The sequence below is a fragment of the Schistocerca piceifrons genome, chromosome X (genome assembly GCF_021461385.2).
Source record: "Schistocerca piceifrons isolate TAMUIC-IGC-003096 chromosome X, iqSchPice1.1, whole genome shotgun sequence".
Lineage (NCBI taxonomy): Eukaryota > Metazoa > Arthropoda > Insecta > Orthoptera > Acrididae > Schistocerca > Schistocerca piceifrons.
This window is the reverse complement of record NC_060149.1, coordinates 354632599-354657640: the sequence shown is the minus strand read 5'-3', so window position 1 is coordinate 354657640 and position 25042 is coordinate 354632599. Positions and strand designations below refer to the sequence as shown.

At 39.3% G+C, this 25042-nt stretch overlaps 1 protein-coding gene across 1 annotated transcript in view; it reads right to left on the bottom strand.

Moving 5' to 3' along the window:
* Positions 1 to 5981: 5981 nt before the first annotated feature.
* The window catches only part of LOC124721580 (ankyrin repeat domain-containing protein 16-like), a 101807-nt gene continuing 82746 nt past the window's right edge, over positions 5982 to 25042 (bottom strand). The window contains exons 5-6 of the mRNA XM_047246624.1: positions 19102 to 19500; positions 5982 to 7471 (exon numbers count right to left, since the gene is read on the bottom strand). Of these exons, the coding sequence (XP_047102580.1) occupies positions 7440 to 7471; positions 19102 to 19500 (431 nt within the window). The 3' untranslated portion in view covers positions 5982 to 7439. The remainder of the gene's footprint in view (positions 7472 to 19101; positions 19501 to 25042) is intronic.

Below are 25042 nucleotides of genomic sequence, written 5' to 3'. Positions count from 1 at the left end.
GCATTTTCAGTGAACATTTCCTGATCAACAACATCAATGTTATATTTTGACAAACTCTTCTGTAAGACTTGGCATTCTGATTTACTTATGCCTTCAATGTTGATTCGATATATCTTGATCACAGGTAAAAAAAGTTTATAGCTGGAGGGTCCTGAGAAGAACTGTGAGAGTCCATGTCTTGTGACAAATTCATTTTAGCCAGGAGATCTGTAAGGTTATCTGGCTGCCTCTGCTTCTTGGATTTATATATTTGCCTGGACGTGACTGTTCTTTGTCACCACTTAGAGGACACGTGTGACTTACGGTATGTCATGAACATGAACACCAATGAGTTGGATGGCTGGAGGGGCAAAATAATCACTATTGGGCAAACACTGCAGAACCTGCTAGTAGCAGACAACATCCTGTGGTACATAACGTTTCCTTTGTTATTAAACATATGGAAGGTGCATTTGAAAAACTTTTTCCTTTCTACATAGATAAAGCATTAGAGGAATATGCAATACAACTTAAATCTATCTTGAGACTGTGTAACGGCACGCTGTGGGTTGAGACAGTTAAATCTACTGAACTAAACTTGCTGTTAAATGCTAAATCACTTGGAGGGCAAGACATAACAATGCACTGCACATCACATTTAATTTCTGTAAAGGGGTTGTAATTCACTGGGATATCATGAATATTGATGCCAAAGATGTGCAACAGGAATGGGACAGTAAAGTTGTCACAAGAATTTCACGAGAAAAGGAAATACGAGCTAGAGAAGACACCACCTTTTTTTCTGACATTCAGTACACCAAAGTTCCTGAGTGCACTGCAGCAGGCCTTATCCACCTTAAAGTTAAGTTGTCCTACCTAACACTACGCACTAATTTAATTGTAAACATTTCAGTTGCACCACCCCAATTTGCAAAGGACAGTAATATGCAGAAGATGTGGTTCAGCTCCTCATGAATCAAGCACTCAATTCCCTGTTCCATCCGTGTGTGTTAATTGGTCCCAAAACCATCCAGTCTGGAGCAGACACTATCCAGTACATGCGGAAGGGAAGAAAATACAGGAGATCAAGGTTACGCAATGCATCTCATATTTCAAGGTGAAAATTTTTTTGGCCACTCAGCCTCCTGGTTTTGTAAAGTCTTTCACCTTAGCATTGAATCAGCCTGTACCAAAGAGACACCCAGACATTGATGTATGAACGGAGTACAACAACCTGCAGTAACAAATGTAGCTACAAACCTATGCCTTTGTTTAAACCAAGTATGCGTACAACACAGACAATGCTGGCAACCCCATATCCAAAAGATACCATTTTCATACTATGACCATTTCAATTCTGATATTTAACTAATCCACTTCTGTCTGAGGCACTGAATTAGGTGTGAATAAATACTAGTTATAGGTAACATTTCGAAAGGAAACATAACGAAACACCCATTAATCACTTAATCACATTTCTTTGTATTAACACTTAAACATCAGGTGTTTATATTACTCCAAAACAAAAAAGGAACCTGGGATACTGTATGTACAGAACAGTACCGATGCATTACAACAGCAGCTCGATGTGGTGACCACCACTGTTGTTACAGACATTGTACGAGGGTTGAGCCAGAAGTAAGGTTCCAAAAGGCCTCCAGTCACACGGGAAGGTGCTAGGCGAAATCAGTCAACAACATTGTGCACAGCTGTTCCCAAACCCTTGATTCCATCTGGCCGCACTTTGCTATGCCGCTCAGTATTGGTTCAGCAGCCGTCTGCGATGGAGGTGCCCATTGTTGATCCCGCCATGTGTGAGGTTCGTTCCATAATACAGTTTTTGCATGCAAAAGGAACTCCACTTGTAGATACTCATCATCAGTTGACAGAAGTGTATGATGACAAGTGTATGTCCATTCAACAGATCCGAAAATGGTGCAGGGAGTTTAGTGCCAGTTAGGAGGTGGTCCACAATGAAGAATGGAAAGGAGGACCTTCAGTTTCTGAGGAAGTTATTGAGATGGTCCTATGTGAAGAGCTTCAAAATGGGGGGGGGGGGGGGGGGAGATCACTGTCCTTGAACTTGTTGCTTGGATTCCTGGTAGTTCTTACAGTACAGTTGAAAGAGCTTTGACAGAAAAATTGGGGTATCACAAGTGCTGCATTCGACGGGTACTTTGTATGCTGACAGCAGAACACAAGGAGAAACGCACTCACTGTGCACACACCAGTGTCAAGAAGATAAGGAAGGATTGTCGGACTCCGATGTTACAGGGGACAAAATGTGGGTGTTGCGTTTCACTCCTGAAATGAAAGAAAAATCCAAACAATGGTGTCACTCAGGGTCATCAGTTGCAAAACAGCTGGCAAAGTCATTGCCACTGTGTTTTGGGATCGTAAGTGGAGAGTGGTGATCAATTTCATGGAATATGGGGCAACTATCAATCCAGGCAGTTATTGTGAAACACTACAAAAACTCATGCAAGCTATCCAGAACCGCAGGAGAGCATGACTGACAGAATGTGTACCGCTGCTTCACGACAACACTAAACTTCACGTTTCCCACCAAACACAGGAACTTTTGACAAACTTCGGTTGGACTGTCATACCTCACCCACCTTATAGACCAAGACCTCAACCCTAATGATTATCACTTGGGCCTCAAGTTAAAGGAACATTTGAGAGGCCAACACTTCCAGCGTGACGATGAAGTCAAAGAAGAGATGAAATGCTTCCCCAGTGGGCTGGTGGTGGAGTTCTATAACATGTGGAGACAGAAATTGGAGCACGGTCTACAAAAATGCATAGTAAAAGATGGTGATTATGTAGAAAAATAGACCTAAGTTTCTTCTTTCCAACAATGTAAATTTCTATGAAAATAAAAAATGTTGTCTATTTGTAAAAATGAAAAGAACCTTACTTCTGGATCAAATCTCACACCTATGAAGCATATTGGTACACACTCTCCATCCCATCTGGCGTCTCTCTGGTTTCTAGTGCAGCGGCCAGAACTCATGCCAGCAAATCTTCCCCCGTCTCTACAAGTGTCTTGTAAATTAAACTTTGTACATGAACCCTTGTCAGGTGACTGTGACACATCACCCTATCTGCCCCACTGCATACCAGGACAAGCAATTCTGAGATTTTCCCTTTCCACCAGCAGACATAGACGTGTTACAGATCTGAACTAAAACCGACGTAGAACGGAAATGGTACTTTTACAGACCTGGATTTCTATTCGAAATGTTATGTGCTCACCCCCATATTACAAATCCTAGAAGTCTGTAATGGGAATTGCTGAACACCCTGTATGTTCTCTCTACCTGCCTACCCCAGCCCACTTCATGAAGACACTCCGAATGAACTCATTATTCAGCTACTACTCCTTCATCTACACAGATTTTACCACATATAATGTGCTATGAGACCAAGCAAACAGCTGCCCCAGCAGTACAGTCATTGAGGACCTCTTAGTCATCACATACATGTCTGCTGAACAGAATGCAGAGGATGTGCTTCATCACTGCAGCAGGATTATTCATACCCATCTTGATATGCTCTCCATCTCTCACATACACTGCTCAATGGGAAATTGTCACAGAGTTGCCCATGAGTGACCATACCACAATCTCAATTCACCTTCCAGACATACCAGTGTCAAGTAAAACCTGCCATGATGGATGCTCAGTAAGGCAAATTGGATGCTATATAGACAGTTTTCTGCATCTGAAGACTGTGACATCATCCACAAATGGGAAGATAACATCACCAAGATGATCAACCACACCACTGAAGCATCCACTGCAAAGGCTCAGCCCACAACAGCAAAATGTTGCTGAATTATTAGGGAGAGCAAGAAGAGATCATGAAAAAAGTTCTTCAACACCATTCCAATGAAAGTAAAATTGTATGGGAGAAGGAGTTCTGTGGGTGTGGGAGATGCACAGTGGCAGCTGTAATGTGGAATGATAGTCACCAGACCAGATAATGGTGGAATATTTTGCCAGCTTTCCAAAATTACTGAGTGGCAGTTGAGAAGAGCAATTGGGAATTCACATCCAACAATAAAGAAGAATACTACTGCCCCTTTTTCATGTGGGAGCTAGAGTCAGCATTATGTAGAGCTCCAGACACATCAAAAGGATTCTGCACACCTAGGAGGGAGCAGATCTACACCTTGGCTCCTGAAGAGACCTAGAATTATTTAAGATCCGATAAATTTTGATGAAGAATGCACTCCAGATCTAAACTTTAACTCTTTCATGCACAAAACAGTCCAGACTAAATAGTATATAACTGTTATGATCAGTCCATGATGAATTAGGTCATCTTCAGATTTACAATTAGAATAATGAGAATACATTAGTATTCACTATCATCTAAGCTATTTATAGTAATATGTGGAAGAGATAAATATGTAAATATACCATCTTACTTAAAATAATGGAGAGTTGCTACCACCAGCATTAGCTACTGTGCATTGTTATAATTAAGAAGACACATTAAGCTTTGTGACTATATATGACAGTATCAGAGACTTGGTATTACCAATTATAATAGAATGACAGTGCCAAATAATGTATATGTTGTTGAGTGTTCTTGTGTTATTGGTACATTTATTTCGTAGTCTAAGGTAAGAATAAAATGTATTCAAACATAGCAGCTTAAAAAAATTAAATTAAAAATATGTGGTGCTACCATTTTATGGGCTAGTAGTTTGGTTATCAACATAGTGTAAAATGTTAAACAAATTGGTTGACTGGGTTGTTATATGAGGATTTTAATATGAAGCTATATTAAATGCAAAAGCTTGTGACATAATTGCCACTGTGTCATGTGTATTGTAGATGGCACAGTTGTAGTGTAGTAACTATTCGCTTCTGAAGAAGCTAGGCTGGTGCTGGTTCAGCTGTAATTTTGCTGGCAGTGTAGACATAGCTCCTCACGGCACTGCAGCACCATCCATTTCCACACACCACAAACAGCACAGCTTCCAGAATAGTGTGTTCTGAGGCAAATCTCATTCAGTAATGTGCATCTACACTAAAAATCTGAATATCATTGAATAGAGTCTCTGTAAACGTTAAAGTAAGCACTATGATTAAACTGAGTTTGTTCACAGGGTGTTGACTCTGGTTTGTTCTTTATGTTTGTGTAAATTTCATTATCTTGTAAATAGGTTAATACGCTGCCCTTTTGTTCAATATGTAAAATAGTTACTTGCTCTCCTTTATTTTTAACACAGAATGGTTTCTGTTTAGTAGGTGCTCTCCAAAAGCCATTTTGTAGTTTTGAGTGTGTGAATGCTCCTTGAACAATATTTGAAAATTTCCCCCCGTTTATCAAACGTATTGTTTATTGCTATCTCCACATGTAACTTTGTAAGCACCTGTGTACATGTATTACATTTTTACCATTATCAGTTTGACTTAAAAGCAATTTTTACATCAGATTTTTGAAACCAGTTAGTGATTATGTCCAATAATTTACTACTGTATTTTGTCACGCCAAAATTATTTTTCAGATGATCTTTTGTAGTTTTGGTATTATTATTTTCTCTGTTTTCTTTCCATAAATAATCTGTCAATGTCAGCTTCATGATACAAAAAGAACTAGCTACCTTAAAGTAAATAGTGTTCGCTAATAGTCATCATGAATGAGTTCACCCAGTCAGTCATGTGGATTGGGGACAATTTGTGATGTTAGAGGAAAGTAAGGGCATATACTCTCCAATAAGACACCATCTGATGAAGCACTGTGATTTTCAAACCAACCTTTAATTTGAGGGAAAAAGTCAGGATTTGGAAGTTTTTTAATTTACTTTAATATTAGCAAATTTAATCACACTTATTTTACTGCACATGCATTGTTTTAATATTGTATTTTTCCTTTACTTCCGTGCAAACTTCATTCTCTTTTTTGCATCAAATGTCTCACAATTATACTTCAGTTTTTTTTTTTTTATTTTTTTTATTTCCAGAACACCAAACAGTATCACAAGATAAGAACCATGATGATTTGTTGAGACCACATTACAAGATTTAATCAAGAAACCAACTGTATCAATCACTCACAAACATTAATGCAATCATTGGTAATTGTAATAGAGCTCTGCTTATGTAGTAAAATATGTATGAGTATAATTATGAAAGAGAAAAAGACACCAGTATAACTGAAATAATGTAACATTACATGGGCCATATTTGCTACCACACTCACTGATTTTAAGTAAACAACATTTTTTCGAAAAAAGAGACAATTGTTTAAGTTTCTTTGTAGTTTGAGGATTTTGATTAATATGGAGCAAGATTACCTATTGGGAGTCATTTCTAATGGAACCATATGCTAACATCTTACGAGACTGCGTGAAGAATGCAGTTTTAATGCAGAGGGTGTTGTACAGTGAGGTGATGTGGTTAAGGAAGAAACTGAATAGTATATTCAGCACATTATTTGTAAAATAACACAATAAGGAAATAGAGATTTTCAAATGTCTGAGTTGCTGAGTACATGAGGAAGATAAATTAAGTAAAGAACACATTAATTTTTATTTTGCATTGTATGCCATAGTACCTTTATGTGAGGCTCTCACTAGAACTGAGTGTGAAACAACAGTCTTAAAGAGAAGGGGTCTACACCCAAGAAAGAGATGTTCAAGATTGCAAAAGAGGTGGCAGAACTTTACCATGTCTTAGAGAACAAACAAAGTTAAAACTACAGGACACTTCAGCAACCAGGAAAGAGAGAGCCATGTCCAAAAAAAGGCACTGGAGTCCGCAGTTAAGAAAGGCTACATTCTTCAGAGAAAATCACAATAAGATGTCAAGGACTCTTTCCTTCATGAAAGCACTGGACAGAAAACCTTCAGAAGATTCTGAGACAAAAATTGTGTGTGATGATAAGAAATTCAGGTCATCTAAAGAAAATACGAGGAACTTGAAGAATGAGATACATCTTTTCAAGAAGAGGTTTTGATGAGAGAGAACTACATTAATGATGTATAAGATAATCTCAGAAAACTGTCTGTATATCTTCATGAGACCACAACTTATGAAGAAAATTTCTAAGTACCATCACAGCCACTAGTATTTGAACTGTAACAGCTCAAGAACACAAAATATGAAGATGTGAAATAAGGAAGTGAGAGAATATCTCCTGTACCTAAAAGGTATCAAAGCAGTAATTCAGGAGCTGTGGAAGAAGTTGTGTTTTGGAAAACATCAGCTTTTATCATCACTAGGGTTTTACTCTGAAGCAAGAATTTAAGCCTCATTTCAACATTTGCATTGTTGTTGTACTGGACACCACATTGTGTATTATTTACCGGTTCAATAGTGCAAAATTGAAATGGATCAGAAAGACCACAGTTTTAACCAGTTATGAATGGAGGGATTGTACCAAGTAATAGCTGTAGTTCTGTCATCAGTCCTCTTGGTTACTTGTGGAAACCTTTACATTACTCAGGTGACGGGAGCTGCACTGTAATCCCATACTGTAAGAGAAGAAAAATGATATTATATACATACTACTGCTTCTTCTTCAAAAGATGCTTAAAAAGACAATAAAATCAAACAAGTATATTTTAAACACAGAAGCGTTTTTTCAGCATATAAAAAAACTGAGATGTTTAATAACGCCATAATATGGTAGAATGGATTTGTGATCCCAAATAATGAAAATTTTGGTAAACTCCTAAATAGTTTTTTAAATATCTTAAATAACACACTTCCAGTTAGAACTTGGGACAATGAAGTGACAAATAAAGTAAAGTGGATCATCCACATCATTAAAAGTTCCAGTGTAAGAAAAAATGCAGCTGCACAGGTAACAAAAATATAGTAGAAATTATGATTTTATTGAATATTGTAGACTTCATAAAATTATAGTTAAAAGAGTTGTCAATGCAAAAAAAAAAATTGAAGGATAATTTTAAACCATAAAAATAATATGAAGGCCGCACAGTCAGTTACTACATCTGTAGTAGTTGTTAAATTCTGTATCCATGAAGTTTGAAAAATAATCCTTGAAGGAAAGGCTATTGTAGGTCCCAACTCAAATACCAGAGTGCTACAATGAAATCTTCATAACTGTAGCAAAATCTGATCTCAGTACAACAGATTATCAAAACAAATACCTTTGGTCTTGATGAAAATTCTAAATACCTGTCTGTGACAGATGTAAAATAAATAAATAAATAAATAAATGCAAACTTAGCATTAAAAACACAGGCACAGGGCTGCAAAATTCCATTTTTGTTCAATGCTTTTAATTGTGAAGGGTGATTTTCATTCATTGCTGGCCTCTGTTGAAGAATGTGAAGTCAGATTTGGGCTTTCACATATGAAAAAACTGTAATAATGCTACAAAGCACTGTCTTATTTATACAATATTAAGATATTTTAATGTAGTAATAAAGACACTTACAGCTATACTAGTAAAGTCTAAATAGTTTAAAATTGTAGTCATTAAACAGAATCAAACCGCCCTCATTTATTCATAAAACCTAATCACAATTTAAGTCCAACATATTCCAAGTCTTACAGAGACACTGCACTTTTCCATTACCATACTGCTTCCTCTTCATATTGAAATTTTGTCTTCAAGATTTTCTTCTATGCTGTGGACCACTTATCTCTTTTTAGAAAGCAACAGTAGTCAGGCATCATCCTTCATCCTGTCTTGATAATATGATACTATTTCTTTCATATCTTGATGAAGCCTTTCTCCACATTCTTTACTAACATCTCCAAGATTTTCATGGAAGAAGTCAAGGTGACTATGAAGAAAATGGATTTTAACACTCATATTGCATCCTAAATTTTTCAGTTATCTTATCCATGTACTGATGCCACCTTAGTTTATTATGCAACTGGATGCCTAGGAACTTTACATGTGGAGCATCATTCAATGTGTGCCCATTGACCTTTATTTTTGCTATCTGTTAAGTCATTTTCATTTGAAACTGAGTAATATGAGTCTTTGTAAGATTAAAGGTTAAGCTGTTTGTTGTGAAACAGTTGTAAGCCTTTTTCATTATTCTCCTGGTGTATTTGCGCCCTTCATCAGTATTACTGTGTCATCAGTATACATCAGTTACTGAAGTACATATACTTTGGGTAGTTGGTCTGTTGAACATACAAAGAAGTCCTTACATAGTCAACAGAAAAAGTAGCTGTTGCAGAAAAGAAAATGAAGCTTGCTGGGCAGAAGACAAACAACTGAAGTGAATTTGAGAAAACATTAACATACTCAACAAAATCTTTTATGTGAAGCAAATCTCCCACTGTAGATCAAAGGAATGGCCAGGAAGAACACCACACAGAACTACAGAAAAGATTTCAGTAATTGCAATCAACAAAACTTGGTATGCAGCATTTATGTGGTCAGTTTGATAAAATTCTATGGAATATTATTCAAGAAGCTAAATTGTAAACAACAAAGTTGTATTTGAGAGATGATAAAGTTACTAAACGAACTATAAGAAACTACATACGTCAGTAGAATACTCATGGAGTGAGAAAAGCAGTAGAGCAGTATAGCTCATTAAAATGCTCTCCATGCACAACACAGCTTCTGCATCTATGTCTACAAATGTACTCTGTAGGCCACCATACGATGAATGGCAGAGGGTACCTTGTATCATTACCAGTCATTTCCATCCCGTTTCATTCCCAAATGGAGCAAGGCAAAAACGACAATCTGTATGCTTCCTTATGAGCCCCGATTTCTCTTCTCTGGCATTTGTGGTGCTCTGATGAGATGTATGTGAGTGACAGCAGGGTTGTACTTTTCGTACACTATAGTTTCATCAGCAAACAGTCACAGATTGCTGCTTACCATCAGATTGTTTACATATACAGAAGACAAGAGTGGTACTATCACACTTCCAAAGGACATTCTTATTTTATCTTTGTCCCCAATGACCACTCATAACCCAGGACAAAATACTTAACAACTATTTGAGCCACTCACATATATGAGAACCTATCCTTTATGCACAGATCTTTGTTAACAGTCTACAGTGTGACACTGTGCCACGAGCTTTCCAGGAACTTACAAATATGGAAGCTGTCTGTTGAGCTCCATCCATGGTTTGCAGGATATCATGTGAGAAAATATCAAGTTGACTTTTGGATAAGCAATACTTTCTCAACTGGTGTTTATTTGCGGATAGAGGCTTTTCTCTCTCAAGGTAATGCACTATATTCAAACTCAGAATATTCTCATGAATTCTGCAGCAAACAGATGTTAAGGATTGTACACTTCTTTTACATGGGACTCACCAGCACTTTTCCCAGTCACTTGGAGCTTTGCACAAGGCAAGGGATGCACGATGAATGCAAGCTAAGTAAAGGGGCTATTGGGATACCATCTGGGTCTGTAAACTTCATTGTCTTCAACTCTTTCAGCTGCTTTTCAGTGCCAAGGATGCCTATTTCTACATCATAAATAGGGGAGTTTGTGCAGTGGTCAAACAGTAGTATGTCCATACTATCCTCCTGTGTGAAAGATTTTTTTTTTTAATGTAAAATATAAAACTTCTGCTTCTTCTTTCTGCCTTCTAGTGCCACACCAGGTTGGTTTATGAATGACTGGGTAAAAGCCTGCGCCTCACTTATCAATTTTATGTAAAACCAGAATTTTCCACGATGTTTCACTAACTTATGACATAGAAATTGTTGTACACTTCGTACATTAATCTTTTTACAGACACATGATTTTATACTACCTTTTGCCAGTTGACATTTCTGCATTATTTTTTGAACAGAGTGTGCAATAGTGTCTGTTTTCTCAGAAGTTCCTAAATTTTCTTTTTGAACCACTGTGCGTCTTTTCCAGTCTTAATCTACTTACTCTGCACATACTTCTTCAGCATGTGATTTATAACCAGTTGAAACTTTACCTACAACCCCTCTATGTTAATCCCATACTACCAGCAATAAACACACATATTTCCCAGGAAGCTTCAGGAAGGGAATGGGTGGGATGTCTGTGATATGTCAATTGTGTTCCTCAGACAGGAAGAAACAGCATTCTGAATATAACGACAACATTATATCAAAACATGTACAGTTGTGCAGGTGCTGATGAAGAAGAGGAAGAGTAGTAGTAGTAGTAGTAGTAGTAGTAGTAGTAGGAGTTAGAGATGGGCAAACTCGTTCACCTTGGGAACTAGTTCACTGGTGATTGCTCTTTTTTGGGAACCATTCATATTTACTTATTCACCATTCATTTGTGCATGGTATGTGGTTCTTATGAAAAATTGAAAATTAACAGCATAGGTGACTGAAGATGGAACGTGCCAAGAGGGGACACTTGCCTCCCCTCTGGAGTACAGAGTTTTTATTCATTACAGAATTCTCACACACTTGTAGAAGTAATTTTCATGACTCTGCAAAACCTCTCGTTTAGCCAACTGTGGCATTATGTGGCTGATCACAGTGAAATGATATAAGGTGGCACACGAAAAACTGGTCCTGAGTGCAGACAGCTTGCCAATTATGCACAATTTGTTGACTGCTACAATCAGAATAGATAAACGTGTAATAATTAGGCAGAAATAAATAACAAGTAAACTAATGCAAACAAAAACTTTAGAACAATAGATGATAATCGGTGGGCAACAATGAGCAGTCTAGTACTCAGGGCTGATTTTTCATGCGCCACCCTGTACCATTGAAATAATATTGTAGAAGTTCTTGTATTCTCTTTACAAAATGTGACACCAGACGCTTTATTATGGAGCGCGGGCTTCATACAGTTGTAAGTTGGTCTGCTTTCCATAACAATGAACATGCTGTTTTACCATGGATAACAAAAAGATGGAAAATGGCCACTCCTGTGTGCCGTGCCAACTTCCTTTGCATGTGTAATAACAAAAAAACTTGCCATTTATAAGTATATCTTCTGCTGATTATTGAAATATTGAAGTAAGCCGATATGCCCTTTTGCTACCCGAAAAGATGTATGTATGACATACCACATAATTTTTATGTAATTATAAAATAATTTTAATTACCAGTCATGGACGCTGAATAGAATATGAGAAGAACCACAGTCCAGATTCCAAGAAAGGTTTGAAACAGATCTAGAATGGGCATGCACAGTTAACAAAACGAACAACAACTCGATACTGAACTAACTAGGAGCAGTCGGCAGTGGAACTGCTACGAGTAGTCACACAAAGAAGGACGAGACCGGCCGAGGGAGACCAAGACCGAGACATACGGGAATGGGACCGAGGCTGGAACGAGACCGGCCAACATGCCGTTGCGGGAATGAGACCGACTGTTTCCCATTCCCAGAAACTATAAGAAGAAAGCTGTGACCGAAGTGAACTATGAAAGACCTTTCCTTAGAATTCATTCCTCACTCCTTCCGTCCATCCTGGTGAACTGTTCCTTTAAATCCATTAGTTTGTGTACGACCCATCTTGAGTAGGAGTAGGAGTAGGTTGGTTGGTTGGTTTGGGGAAGGAGACCAGACAGCGTGGTCATCGGTCTCATCGGATTAGGGAAGGACTGGGAAGGAAGTCGGCCGTGCCCTTTCAGAGGAACCATCCGTAGGAGTAGGAGTAGGAGTAGAAGTAGAAGTAGTAGTAGTAGTAGTAGTAAGAGGAGGAGGAGGAGGAGGAGGAGGAGGAGGAGGACTGTTGATATTCCACTTATAACAGCTGCAGAAATTCAGTATGAACCAACAAAAAATAAAAACAGCAGGCTTGATTCACATGGAATAACACCTGTAATTATAAAAAAGAAGTATGCAGCGTATCCCAGGATGAAAGGTCAATACTAAGGGATATGAAACAAGCAATCATTCAAAGCACGAATGTCAATTTTTTAAATGAACACACCGCCATTTGACTGTATTGTTGTTTATTTAATTACGACCTAGGTTTCGGCCTTTTATGCCATTTTCAATTGATTGAGTTGATGTCATTAACATGCATTGTAGGATATGAAGCTCAAAATTGACCGTGAATTAAGAAAAATATTGGTTCCCCACACAATGTAAGATGTAAAATCTTCATCGAAAAAGATCAACAAATAATAGTGGGAGCACATCATATTTAGTAAAAGCATGTTTACTTGGTATGAACCATCTTTTATATACCTGTTTTTACTAAATATGACGTGCTTTCACTATTTTACTCCCAATGATTTTACATCTGTCATTTCATCGGGAGCCAATATTTTTCCTAATTTTAAAACCAATTTTGAGCTTGATGTCCTGCAACATATGTTAATGACATCAGCTCAATCATTTGAGCTTGATGTCCTGCAATATATATGTTATGTTAATGACATTAACTCAATCACTTGAAAATGGCATAAAAGGCCGAAACCTAGGTCATAATTAAATAAAAAACAAGACAGTCAAATGGTAGTGTGTTCACTTAAAGAATATTGTATGATTGTTGCTCAGCAACATCAAAAATGCCTAGTAAACATGGCCTCTAGGAAAGAGCTTCGAGCCCTTAAACTTCTACATTGTGAAAGAAATCACTTCTATAGTAAGCTCTTTGCTTTCCATGTTTTGGGAGCAGATAGTATGGACCAAAACAACAAAAAATTGTCTAGTAAACATGGACTCTAAAATGCATAACTTAAAAGCTAGGAGGACTTGTTGACCAGGAGAGATGATGTCACAGTAGTGAAGAAGAACAAGTATTCACAGCTCTTAAGGTATGCACTTGAGACCCCATGTTTATTGGATTTTTTTTTTCTTATTTTGGTCCATACTACCACTTCTCAAAAAATGGGTAACAAAGAGCTTGCAGTGGAAGAGATTTGTTAGTTGATGAAGGCTGGTTGGTTGTTTTGGGGAAGGAGACCAGACAGCGTGGTCATTGGTCTCATCGGATTAGGGAAGGAAGTCGGCCGCGCCCTTTCAGAGGAACCATCCCGGCATTTGCCTGGAATGATTTAGGGAAATCACGGAAAACCTAAATCAGGATGGCCGGATGCGGGATTGAACCGTCGTCCTCCCGAATGCGAGTCCAGTGTCTAACCACTGCGCCACCTTGCTCGGTTGATGAAGGTTTCTTGGGTCTCCAGCCATATGGTAGCGTTGACATCTCGCGAATCTCTCCAAGAATCTCGACACTTCGCCAGAAGATGGGTAGTATGAAACTTCCCAAAACATCGTGAGATATCAGCGTTACCACCCGGCTGGAGACCCGAGAAACCTTCATCAACAGTTCACGCCAGGAAAGCCTACAGTCACATATACGACACCTCTACGGGAAGATTTGGTAGATTTGTTGCACAGTATCGAATATGAAGAAGTGCTCATCGCTCTTAAGGTATACATTTTCGAGGCCATGGTTACTAGACTGTCCAGCCTGTTTTGCTTTCAATGATTGCTCCTGTCATATTCCTGAATACTGACAATTCCTCATGGGATACACTGTATAGCTTGGACAGGTTATATCATTCGATATGGAAAACCATGAGCAAAAAGCATCTCTAAGAAATTTTATACATAGCTCCACCTGCCTCTCTGTGTACACACACACACACACACACACACACACACACACACACACACACACACACACAGTGGAAAACTAAATCACAGTGATGACAAGGGCAATGGAAAAAGAGGATAGTGAATGTAACATGATGAGACTGGATTAGAAATAAAGACATTACAAATAAAACATGGGTACAGGATTCCTTGGCTCAAGCCGAAATTGGCAGTGTGCTGGTCATGTCAGGAGAATAACAGATGAAAGATGAGGAATATCAGTAACTGAACTGGTGTCTCTGGAAGAAAATAGGAGAATAGGAAGACAGACAAGATTATGGTGAGATATGCTGAAGGCTTATGAAGGACTGTTGTGGTCAGCAACAGTGCTAAAGAGAATTTGTGGAAGAAATTGGGAGAGGCATTTCTCTGACAATGGGGCACTAATGGCTATCATCATCATTAAAATTCTGAGAAAATGGGATAAGTGTGTCTTCACTGTGGGCCCAGATCTTTAATTGGAAGGTACAAAAACTGCAGGAATGTTATAGGTTAAGGTCAAATGTGGACGATTACCATAAAATACAGTTTGGAACTGAGTGTAGGAAAATTATGTTCGTTCTAGTGGTTCCCAAATCTTGAATACACAACTAAACAATTAAAAATTTACTTTCACAATGTCCATGAAGTTTCTTAAATCTCCTGTAGCTCTAAAGTTCCAGCACTAATCAATCTTTCACTCAATGATACCTTTGCATGTTAAAAATGTTTGTGATCTTTAAACAAACGATCACAAAAATATTATACAATAATAGTAACACATGAGCCAAGCTAAGAACAAATGCAGTGTCTTCAAACCTTTTTTTTTTTTTTTTCAAATGGAACTATCCTTTCCCCCTCCCTCTTGCCCATTTTCCTTCCTCTCCAGAACAGTAAGTCTCATTGAATCGTACTTAGTGATACAAATATTTCACAGAGTTGTTAAGATATTTCAGAGTATAAATGCATTTAAAATCCAGAGTCTTCTGTTGTTATTATGGTGTGTTGAGTGGCACACTACTCTCAAGTTTTGGCACTGTCAATAGACAGATGCATTGCTGAGATTCCTTATTGGCTTTCTAGTGCAGTTGGGCATTCAGTAAAATGCAGTGGACTCTCCATGTACAAGATCACATCTATTGGCATCAATTTTTTCTGCATTATTATAGATGTTCAAGAACTATTACTTTGGATGCTATGTGGTAATATCTTTACTTCACAATTGTTTTCTTGGAGTAAAACTGGGGTTTTAAAAAGCCTTTTGACACTATCGATGTTGGTGCAATGAATTAGATACTATTCCTCAGAAACTTTTCTTCATAAAGTTCTGTTTTGGTTCATTTTAGCATCATTCTTCATAAATTAATATTTTCCTAGCATTTCTGTGTTTCTAAAAATAGTTTCAACCTAAAGAAAGATTTAGAAACTAACTGACAATGTAGGCATTTTATACATAATGTACTGTAAATTATTGAAGGCATACCTCAAAGTAAACTTGATCTATGGAGTTAGTTGTCACAGCAAGCAATGCTCAAACCTTTTAATTAGTCAAGTATGTCTTATCCTTCTTCTTATAATTTCCGGGTATGCAGCCGGATCCCGTCGACATTCTGCCACGATATTTCGGCCCAGAGATGTCTGGCCATCATCAGGTGAGTACACAATTACTGAAGAGCCCAGGTGCAGTCGCGGTATTTATGCTGAATGTCGAGCACACGAAATGTACTGGCATCCTACAGCGCATGCGTCAAGTGTTGACATGCGCGGCAAAGCCGAGTTGTATGTGCTGCCCTCAGTGGTGGAAGTAAAAGATCATCTAGTCATTGAGTATCGAATGACACCGTCGATTCTGCTGTGATTGTATAATTTTAATAACCGGATTCCAATTTTCATCCAGCTGAAAGCTGGGCATAGTTCCACTGATTCTTTGATTATGGAATCCCAAAATCCGGAAACCGGAGCTAAAAGTTTCGTTCCATTGTATGTCCCAAAGAAATACAGTGCTCTGCTACTGCTGATTTTGACGGTTGCCGCAGACGGGTGTATCTTTCATGTTCTGTACATCGTTCATGGACAGTTATTGTCATCTGGCCAATATATGCAGAGCCACACTCACAGGGAATTTTGTAGATGCCTGCTTTCTTCAGTTGTAAATCATCTTTAACGGATCCAATGAGGGCCCGGTTCTTTGCTGGTGGACAGAAGATAACCTAGATTTTATTTTTCTTCAGTAATCTGCCTATTTTCGATGACACATTCCCGGCGTATGGAAGGAACACAGTTTATTTATAGTCGTCATCAGCGTCCTCAATGTGTTGCTTCTTGTTATGATAGTTGCGCATGGCCTTCCTTATTTGGTGTGAAGTGTACACATTCTCTTTAAAAACCTTCTCCACGTGTTCTAATTCTGTGTGGAGGTTTTCATCATCCGATATTACATGCGCTCGATGTATTAAGGTATTGAGAACACCGGCTGTTTGTGCTGGGTGACGCCTGGAGGTACAGATGTGTGTGAGTCGGTTTCCTGTACACAGAATGTCCTAATGACCTAACATTTTTACAGCGTACTAGCACATCTAGAACTGGTAAAGTGCCATCTTTTTCAATCTCCATCGTGGATTTGATGTTCTCATGTAATGAGTTTAAGTGATGAAAGAATGTCTCCAGTTTCTGTCTGCCATGGGGTCATACAACAAAAGTATCATCTATGTACTACCAGAAGACCATAGGCTTTGAAACAGCAGACTCAAGTGCTTTCTCCTCAAAGTCCTCCATAAAGAGATTAGCTCCCACAGGGGACAAAGGGCTCCCCATGGCGACGCCGTCTGTTTGTTCAAAGAATTCATCATTGAATAAAAAGTACGTTGAGGAGAGTATATGTTCAAATAAGGCTGTCGTTCTGCGCTGAATAAGTTACCACTAAGATGTAACGTTTCCATTAAAGGCACTTTGGTAAAAAGTGAGAAAACATCAAAGTTGACTAATAAATCCGAGCTGCTAAGCTTAACTTCCTTCAAGTGACTGACAAAATCCTCGGAATTACGTATATGGTGGCAACACTTACCCACATACGGATTTAGTAGTGAGGCCAGATATTTTGCTGTACAATAGGTTGCAGCACCAATATTACTCACTATTAATTGTAGTGGGGCACCATCCTTGTGTATCTTGGGAAGACCATAGAGTCTTTAGTGGTACTGCATTGTGTGGTCTCTTGATAACTTGTTCAGGTAGAGAACATGTCAACACCTGACACATGCGCTGTAGGATGCCAGTACATTTCGCATGCGTGAGATTCAGCATAAATACCGCGACTGCACCTGGGGTCTTCAGTAGTTGTGTACTCACCTGATGATGTCCGGACGTCTCTGGGCTGAAATACTGTGGCAGAATGTCGACAGGATCCGGCTGCATACCCGGAAATTATTAGAAGAAGAAATGCGCCAGGAAAATTTCAGAAATCACATGTCTTATCCTAGCAATGCGTATTTCTCACGACAGTAGTATTAACTTTTGGATGGTGCTCCACCCTTCCACTGGCAGAATGGAAATATATGAATTTTAAATAATTTTTTACTTAACTTCCTATCAGGTCTAAGACATTTTCAAGACACCAAATTTACCTTATTGACAAAAACAATTTTCATTCTGAACAACGGCATAAGTCCACTTTTGAAGAAAAGTGTTGGATGTCAGTTTTGAGCCCCTTGTGACTATTTGTACAAGTGAAAGCACATCAGGAATATCTTTAATATACTAAAAGATATTTGAGATGATACAGTGGCACATCTTGTACATATCATTTTTCTTCAGCCCGTCCCCGGTAGCTGAGTGGTCAGCGCGACAGAATGTCAATCCTCAGGGCCCGGGTTCGATTCCCGGCTGGGTCGGAGATTTTCTCCGCTCAGGGACTGGGTGTTGTGTTGTCCTAATCATCATAATTTCATCCCCATCAACGCGCAAGTCGCAAAAGTGGCGTCAGATCAAAAGACTTGCACCCAGCAAAAGGTCTACCCGACAGGAGGCCCTAGTAATGCGACATTTTTTTCTTCAAAGTTTTAATGATTTTCTCATAAAAGGATCATTTTAGCTATGAGTGGTTTACTATGTTTATGCTCTTCAAGACAAGAATCATCTGTAAATGACATTGCTCTTTTAAGAATGTATGTATTTCCTTTAAGTTTCTTGAGAGTTCTTTCCTTTACTCATCAAAGTATAGGCTTAAACATCTTAACAGTGTCATGACACTTTGATGATAAAATATAAATAGCAGCTTGAAATACTGCATCTGAACAGAAATAGGAGAACTTTCGGGTTACTCTTTGGATTAGTTAGTTGGTTGATTTGGAGGAGGAGAGCAAACAGCGAGGTCATCGGTCCCATTGGATTAGGGGAGGATGTGTAAGGAAGTCAGCCACAGACTTGCAAAGGAACCATCCCAGAATTTGCCTGAATCGATTTAGGGAAATCACGGAAAGCCTAAAACAGGATGACCAGACACGGGTTTGAACCATCGTCTGCCCAAATGTGAGTCGAGTGTACTAACAACTTTGATCTTTAGAGATACTTATGTTACAATTAATGCTTTCCACTAAACAGTTCCACAGAACGTACCACTGCGGCCATGTGCATCAGTCAGAGAAGTGTCAGCTCCCAGCTTCATCAGAAGATGAACAACGTCACTCTGTTTCTCACGAGCTGCAACATGTAATGGTGTCACTCTGTCAATGTCTGAAATACTGTTAACATCTGCTCCTAGTTCTTTTACCAGGAACTCAATCACCAATACACTTCCTGTGCGTGCAGCATGATGAAGTGCACTCAGTCCTTTCTTGTCCTTGTCACCTAGGGCATCATAATATGACAGGATAACCTTCACTGTTTCCAGGCTTCCACTAGCAGCTGCGTCAAGGAAAGGTGAAACACCACACATGTCAGTACAACTCAGCATCTCCCTGCAGCCACACTCTGAGCTCAAAAGGAACTGTAGTACTGATGCCCTACCATGGAGAGCTGAAAGAAAAAATTGCAAGACACACTTATATCAATCATAACATTGACAAAAGAGAAGCAGGCTTTATCAGCCTTAACATGTAGAGTAAGTTATGTAGACAAAACTGCAGAAAAACAGAACATTATTTGCCTTCCAGTTTCAATGCCTTTAGGTATAGAGAGATTTTAAGAAATGGGACAGCTGCAATGCAGTGAAGGAATAGTTACAGTTTTCTTTCACTGTGTGCTTGACTATCAAGAACCATGGAAGGGTGCATGTTGAAATAATAATATCAAGTGCCACTCTATGGCACCATTAAATCTGACAGTTGCCACTCCGAAACTCAACAGTCTCTCTTTTATAAATTCCTTTTTGTAAAAATTACCCCACAAAGAAATTACATCCAGCCTAACAATGAGCTGCACTGGTGCAAATAAACAATTCCAAAAACAAAGCACTCATACAGTGTGACATTTTTATGCATACAGAAACACCGCCTGCTAAAAGACACATAACTTGAAGAAACAGCCTCTTCTATCTTTTGTTTAACCAGAAGTTTAGTCAATAATTAATGTCAATTTTTTGTTTATATAACAACCTTCAAAAACCACCTGTAGCCCGAACAGGCAGCCGTGCATGATCTGCACAGAAGGTGTCCCCATTCAAGTTGAGAAAGAAAACCTTGTGGCCAACATGTGTCATCAGGTGAAGCAGTTTCATGAAACACTTATAATGTGATATTCTGTGCATGAATCAGTTAGTTTTATGTTCTCTTAACTTTCATTTGTGAGCTAAAGAAAAGCAGTGATAGCTTTGTAAATACTGGTCTGCATGAAAAATGATTCATGGACTTTTTATTCTTTCCAGCATTATCCGCACATCTTTGTTTATCTGTACACAATGAAAAGTCACCCTGTACAATATTGTGCATTCAAGACTGATATCTGATAAGGCTCCAGAACTAGTCTCAGTTATAAACACATAATGCCCACATAGTACTAGGAACAGAAAGCTGGCTGAAACCATATGCTAATAGCAATGGAGTTCTAAATTCTGACTGCAATTTATATTGGACAGGTAGGCTGGATACCGGGAGAGGAGGCGTGTTTATAGCAGTAAACCTATTACTGGTAGTACAGAATCAGAATACAAATACTGTAAGTGTTAAAGATAGCTCAAACCTGGTACTCATATGATTTTATAGATTACCTACCTCAGGAGCAGTACTGACAGAACATTTAAGTGATATCTTTGTGAATGTTGAGGATAAGTTTTCTGATCATATTACAGTATTACGAAGGGATTCCAATTTACCAGATGCAGACTGGGAGACTCAAATTATTAGAGTGAGTACTACGGACAGGGTATCATGTCAGGCAGTAGCAGCTGACCGAGACAGACGCAGCAACAGGGAAGTAACAGCTTTTGTGGCATTTCTGAGTTCCTAACCAGGAGCGAATTTTATTATATCATCTGTGTGCTTTAATAGTTTAGTTTCTTAAGTTTCTGCATGTAAATTTAATATCTAATAGCCACAGTTCTCCCGTTTTCACTTGCGTCGGAAAGTAAACAGATTTTGCGACATATTACAAGTTCCTAATCAGGGGCACATTATTTAGTTTCATCTGAGTGCTTCGGTAGTTAGGTTTTTGAATATCAGCGTATTACTAGACACAGTTTGTGCATTTTCGTCAGGGTCTACAGTAGAGTTGCGCAGCACGTGCCAATAGTCCATTTATCTGCATAGTTTAGTTTTCCACAGTCTTCAGTATGCACAGGGACAGCGATTGTTGTGTGCAGATGCAAGCCGAGTTGGTGAGACTTCGCTCTCAGCTTCAGGCTGTGATGGCTTCGGTTGCACAGCTTGAGGCTGCAGTGGATGGGCACCACTGTTGTGGGCAGGCCGTGGGGATCCAACAAACGTACAGCACGTCAGAGTCCTCCGATCGGTCCTCGCAAGTGGCCAACCCAGTTACAGCTCGCACTGAGGCTGACCCCTCACCTGTGGTCGAGTGGGAGGTTGCCCTGGGGCGAAGCAGGTGGCAAAAGACTTCCCAGGTGGCCGCTGTCTGTGGCTGACACTGTTGCTGAGCCAGATACTGTCGCCTGTCCTGTTTCAGAGGAAACCACTCAGCCTGCAAGACCCGAGCAATCACAAAGGGTGGAATTATTGGTAGTTGGGAGCTCCAACGTTAGGCGCGTTATGGGGCACCTTAGGGACTTGGCTGACAAGAAGTGTAAGAAAACCAATGTGCACTCCGTGTGCATACTGGGTGGAGTCATTCCAGATGTGGAAAGGGTCCTCCCGGATGCCATGAAGAGCACAGCGTGCAACCAACTGCAGGTGGTTGCTCACGTCGGTACCAATGATGTGTATCACTTTGGATGAGAAGAGATTCTCTCTGGTTTTGAGCGGCTAACTGAAGTGGTAAGGGCTGCCAGTCTTGATTGCAAGATGAAAGCAGAGCCGACTATTTGCAGCATAGTCAACAGGACTGATTGCGGACCTCCGGTACAGAGCCGAGTGGAGGGTCTGAATCAGATGCCAGGGTGGTACTGCGACTGTGTAGGCTGCAGATTCTTCGACTTTCGCCAGAAGGTGGTTGGGTTTCAGTTTCTGCTGAATAGGTCTCGTGTCCACTATACGCAGGAGGCGGCTACATGGGTAGCAGGGGCTGTGTGGAATGGACTGGGCAGTTTTTTAGGTTAGAGGGTCTCAGGAAAACACAAGAACGGCTTCAGTCACAAAGAGTGCAGGATGAACACAGAACATAGATACAGGAACCATTGGTATAACAGTTGTAAATTGTCGTAGCTGTGTTGGGAAAGTACCAGAGCTCCAAGCGCTAATAGAAAGCACTGATGCTCAAATCGTTATAGGCACTGAAAGCTGGCTAAAGCTGGATATAGGCTCAGCCGAAATTTTTTAAAAAACCTAATGGTGTTCCGAAAGGATAGGCTAAACACGGTTGGCAGTGGCGTGTTTGTTGCTGTCAGAAGTAATTTAAGTTGTCGCAAAGTTGAAGTATATACTTCCTGTGAGTTAGTATGGGCAGAGGTCATTGTTGGCAACCGGAATAAAATAATAATGGGATCCATTTACCGACCTCCCAATTCAGATGATACAATTGCTGAAAGGTTCAAAGAAAACCTGAGTTATTTCAAACATGTACCTGACTCATACAATAAAGTTGGTGGTGACTTTAATTTACCCTCGATATGTTGGCGAAAATACATATTTAAGTCCGGAGATATGTATAAAATATCATCTGAAATTGTGGTGGTGGTGGTTAGTGTTTAACGTCCCGTCGACAACGAGGTCATTAGAGACGGAGCGCAAGCTCGGGTTAGGGAAGGATTGGGAAGGAAATCGGCCGTGCCCTTTCAAAGGAACCATCCCGGCATTTGCCTGAAACGATTTAGGGAAATCACGGAAAACCTAAATCAGGATGGCCGGAGACGGGATTGAACCGTCGTCCTCCCGAATGCGAGTCCAGTGTGCTAACCACTGCGCCACCTCGCTCGGTCTGAAATTGTGCTAAATGCATGCTCTGAAAATTATTTCGAGCAGTTAGTTCATGAGCCCACGCAAATAGTAAACGGTTGTGAAAACACACTTGACCTCTTTCCAACAAATAATCCTGAGTTAATAATGAGCATCAAAACTGATTCAGGGATTAGTGAACACAAGGTTGTCGTAGCGAGATTGAATATTGTAATCCCCAAATACTCGAAAAATAAGTGAAAAATATACCTATCCAAAAAGCAGATAAAAATTCACATGACGCATTCCTGAGAGACTCATTCCAAATTAATAATATAAGTGTAGACCAGATGTGGCTTAAATTCAAAGAAATAGTATCGGCAGCAATTGAGAAATTTATTCCAAATAAATTAACAAACGGCGGAGCTGATCCTCCTTGGTACACAAAATGGGTTAGAACATTGTTGCAGAAACAATGAAACAAACATGCCAAATTTAAATAGACGCAAAATCCTCAAGATTGGCAATCTTTTACAGTAGCTCGAAATTTATCACGGACTTCAATGTGAGATGCTTATAACAGTTCCCACAATGAAACTTTGTCTTGAAACCTGGCAGAAAATCCAAAGAGATTCTGGTCGTATGTGAAGTATGTTAGCGGCAAGAAACAATCAATGCCTTCTCAGAGCGATAGCAATGGAGATACTATTGAAGACAGTGCTGCCAAAGCAGAGTTACTAAACACAGCCTTACGATATGCCTTCACAAAAGAAGACGAAGTAAATATTCCAGAGTTCGAATCAAGAACAGTTGCCAACATGAATAACTTGGAAGTAAATATCCTCAGAGTAGTGAAGCAACTTCAATCACTTAATAAAAGCAAGTCTTCTGGTCCAGACCGTACACCAATTAGGTTCCTTTCGGAGTATGCTGATGCATTAGCTCCATACTTAACAATCATATACAACCATTCGCTCAACGAAATATCCGTACCCAAAGATTGGAAAGTTGCACAGGTCACACCAATATTCAAGAAAGGTAGTAGGAGTAATCTACTAAATTACAGGTCCATATCATTAATGTTGATATGCAGTAGGATTTTGGAACATATATTGTGTTCGAACATTATGAATTACCTCGAAGAAAACGTTCTATTGACACACAGTCAACATGGCTCTTTATTCACATGAAGTGTTGAGTGCTATTGAGAAGGGATTTCAGATAGATTCCCTATTTCTGGGTTTCCACAAGAGTGGCGCGTAGTAAAACTGCGTGCTTATGGAATATCGTCTCAGTTATGTAAGTGGATTTGTGATTTCCTGTCAGGGAGGTCACAGTTCGTAGTGATTGACGGAAAGTCATTGAGTAAAACAGAAGTGATTTCTGGCATTCCCCAAGGTAGTGTTATAGGCCCTTTGCTGTTCCTTATCTACATAAACGAGTTGGGAGACAATCTGAGTAGCCATCTTTGGTTGTTTGCAGATGACGCTGTCATTTCTTGACTAATAAAGTCATCAGAAGATCAAAAGAAACAGCAAAACAATTTAGAAAACATATCTGAATGGTGCGAAATGTGGCAATTGACCCTAAATAATGAAAGGTGCGAGGTCATCCACATGAGTGCTAAAAGGAACTCGTTAAACTTCAGTTACATGATAAATCAGTCTAATCTAAAAGCCGTAAATTCAACTAAATACCTAGGTATTACAATTATGAACAACTTAAATTGGAAGGAACACATAGAAAATGTTGTGGGGGAAGGCTAACCAAAGACTGCGTTTTATTGGCAGGGCACTTAGAAAATGTAACAGACCTACTAAGGAGACTGCCTACACTACACTTGTCTGTCCTCTTTTAGGATACTGCTGCACTGTGTGGGATCCTTACCAGATAAGACTGATGGCGTACATCGAAAAAGTTCAAAGAAGGGTAGTACGTTTTGTGTTATCGCGAAATATGGGCGAGAGTGTCACAGAAATGATACGGGATTTGGGCTGGAAATCATTAAAAGAAAGGCGTTTTTTGTTGCAACGGAATCTTCTCACAAAATTCCAACCACTAACTTTCTCCTCCGAATG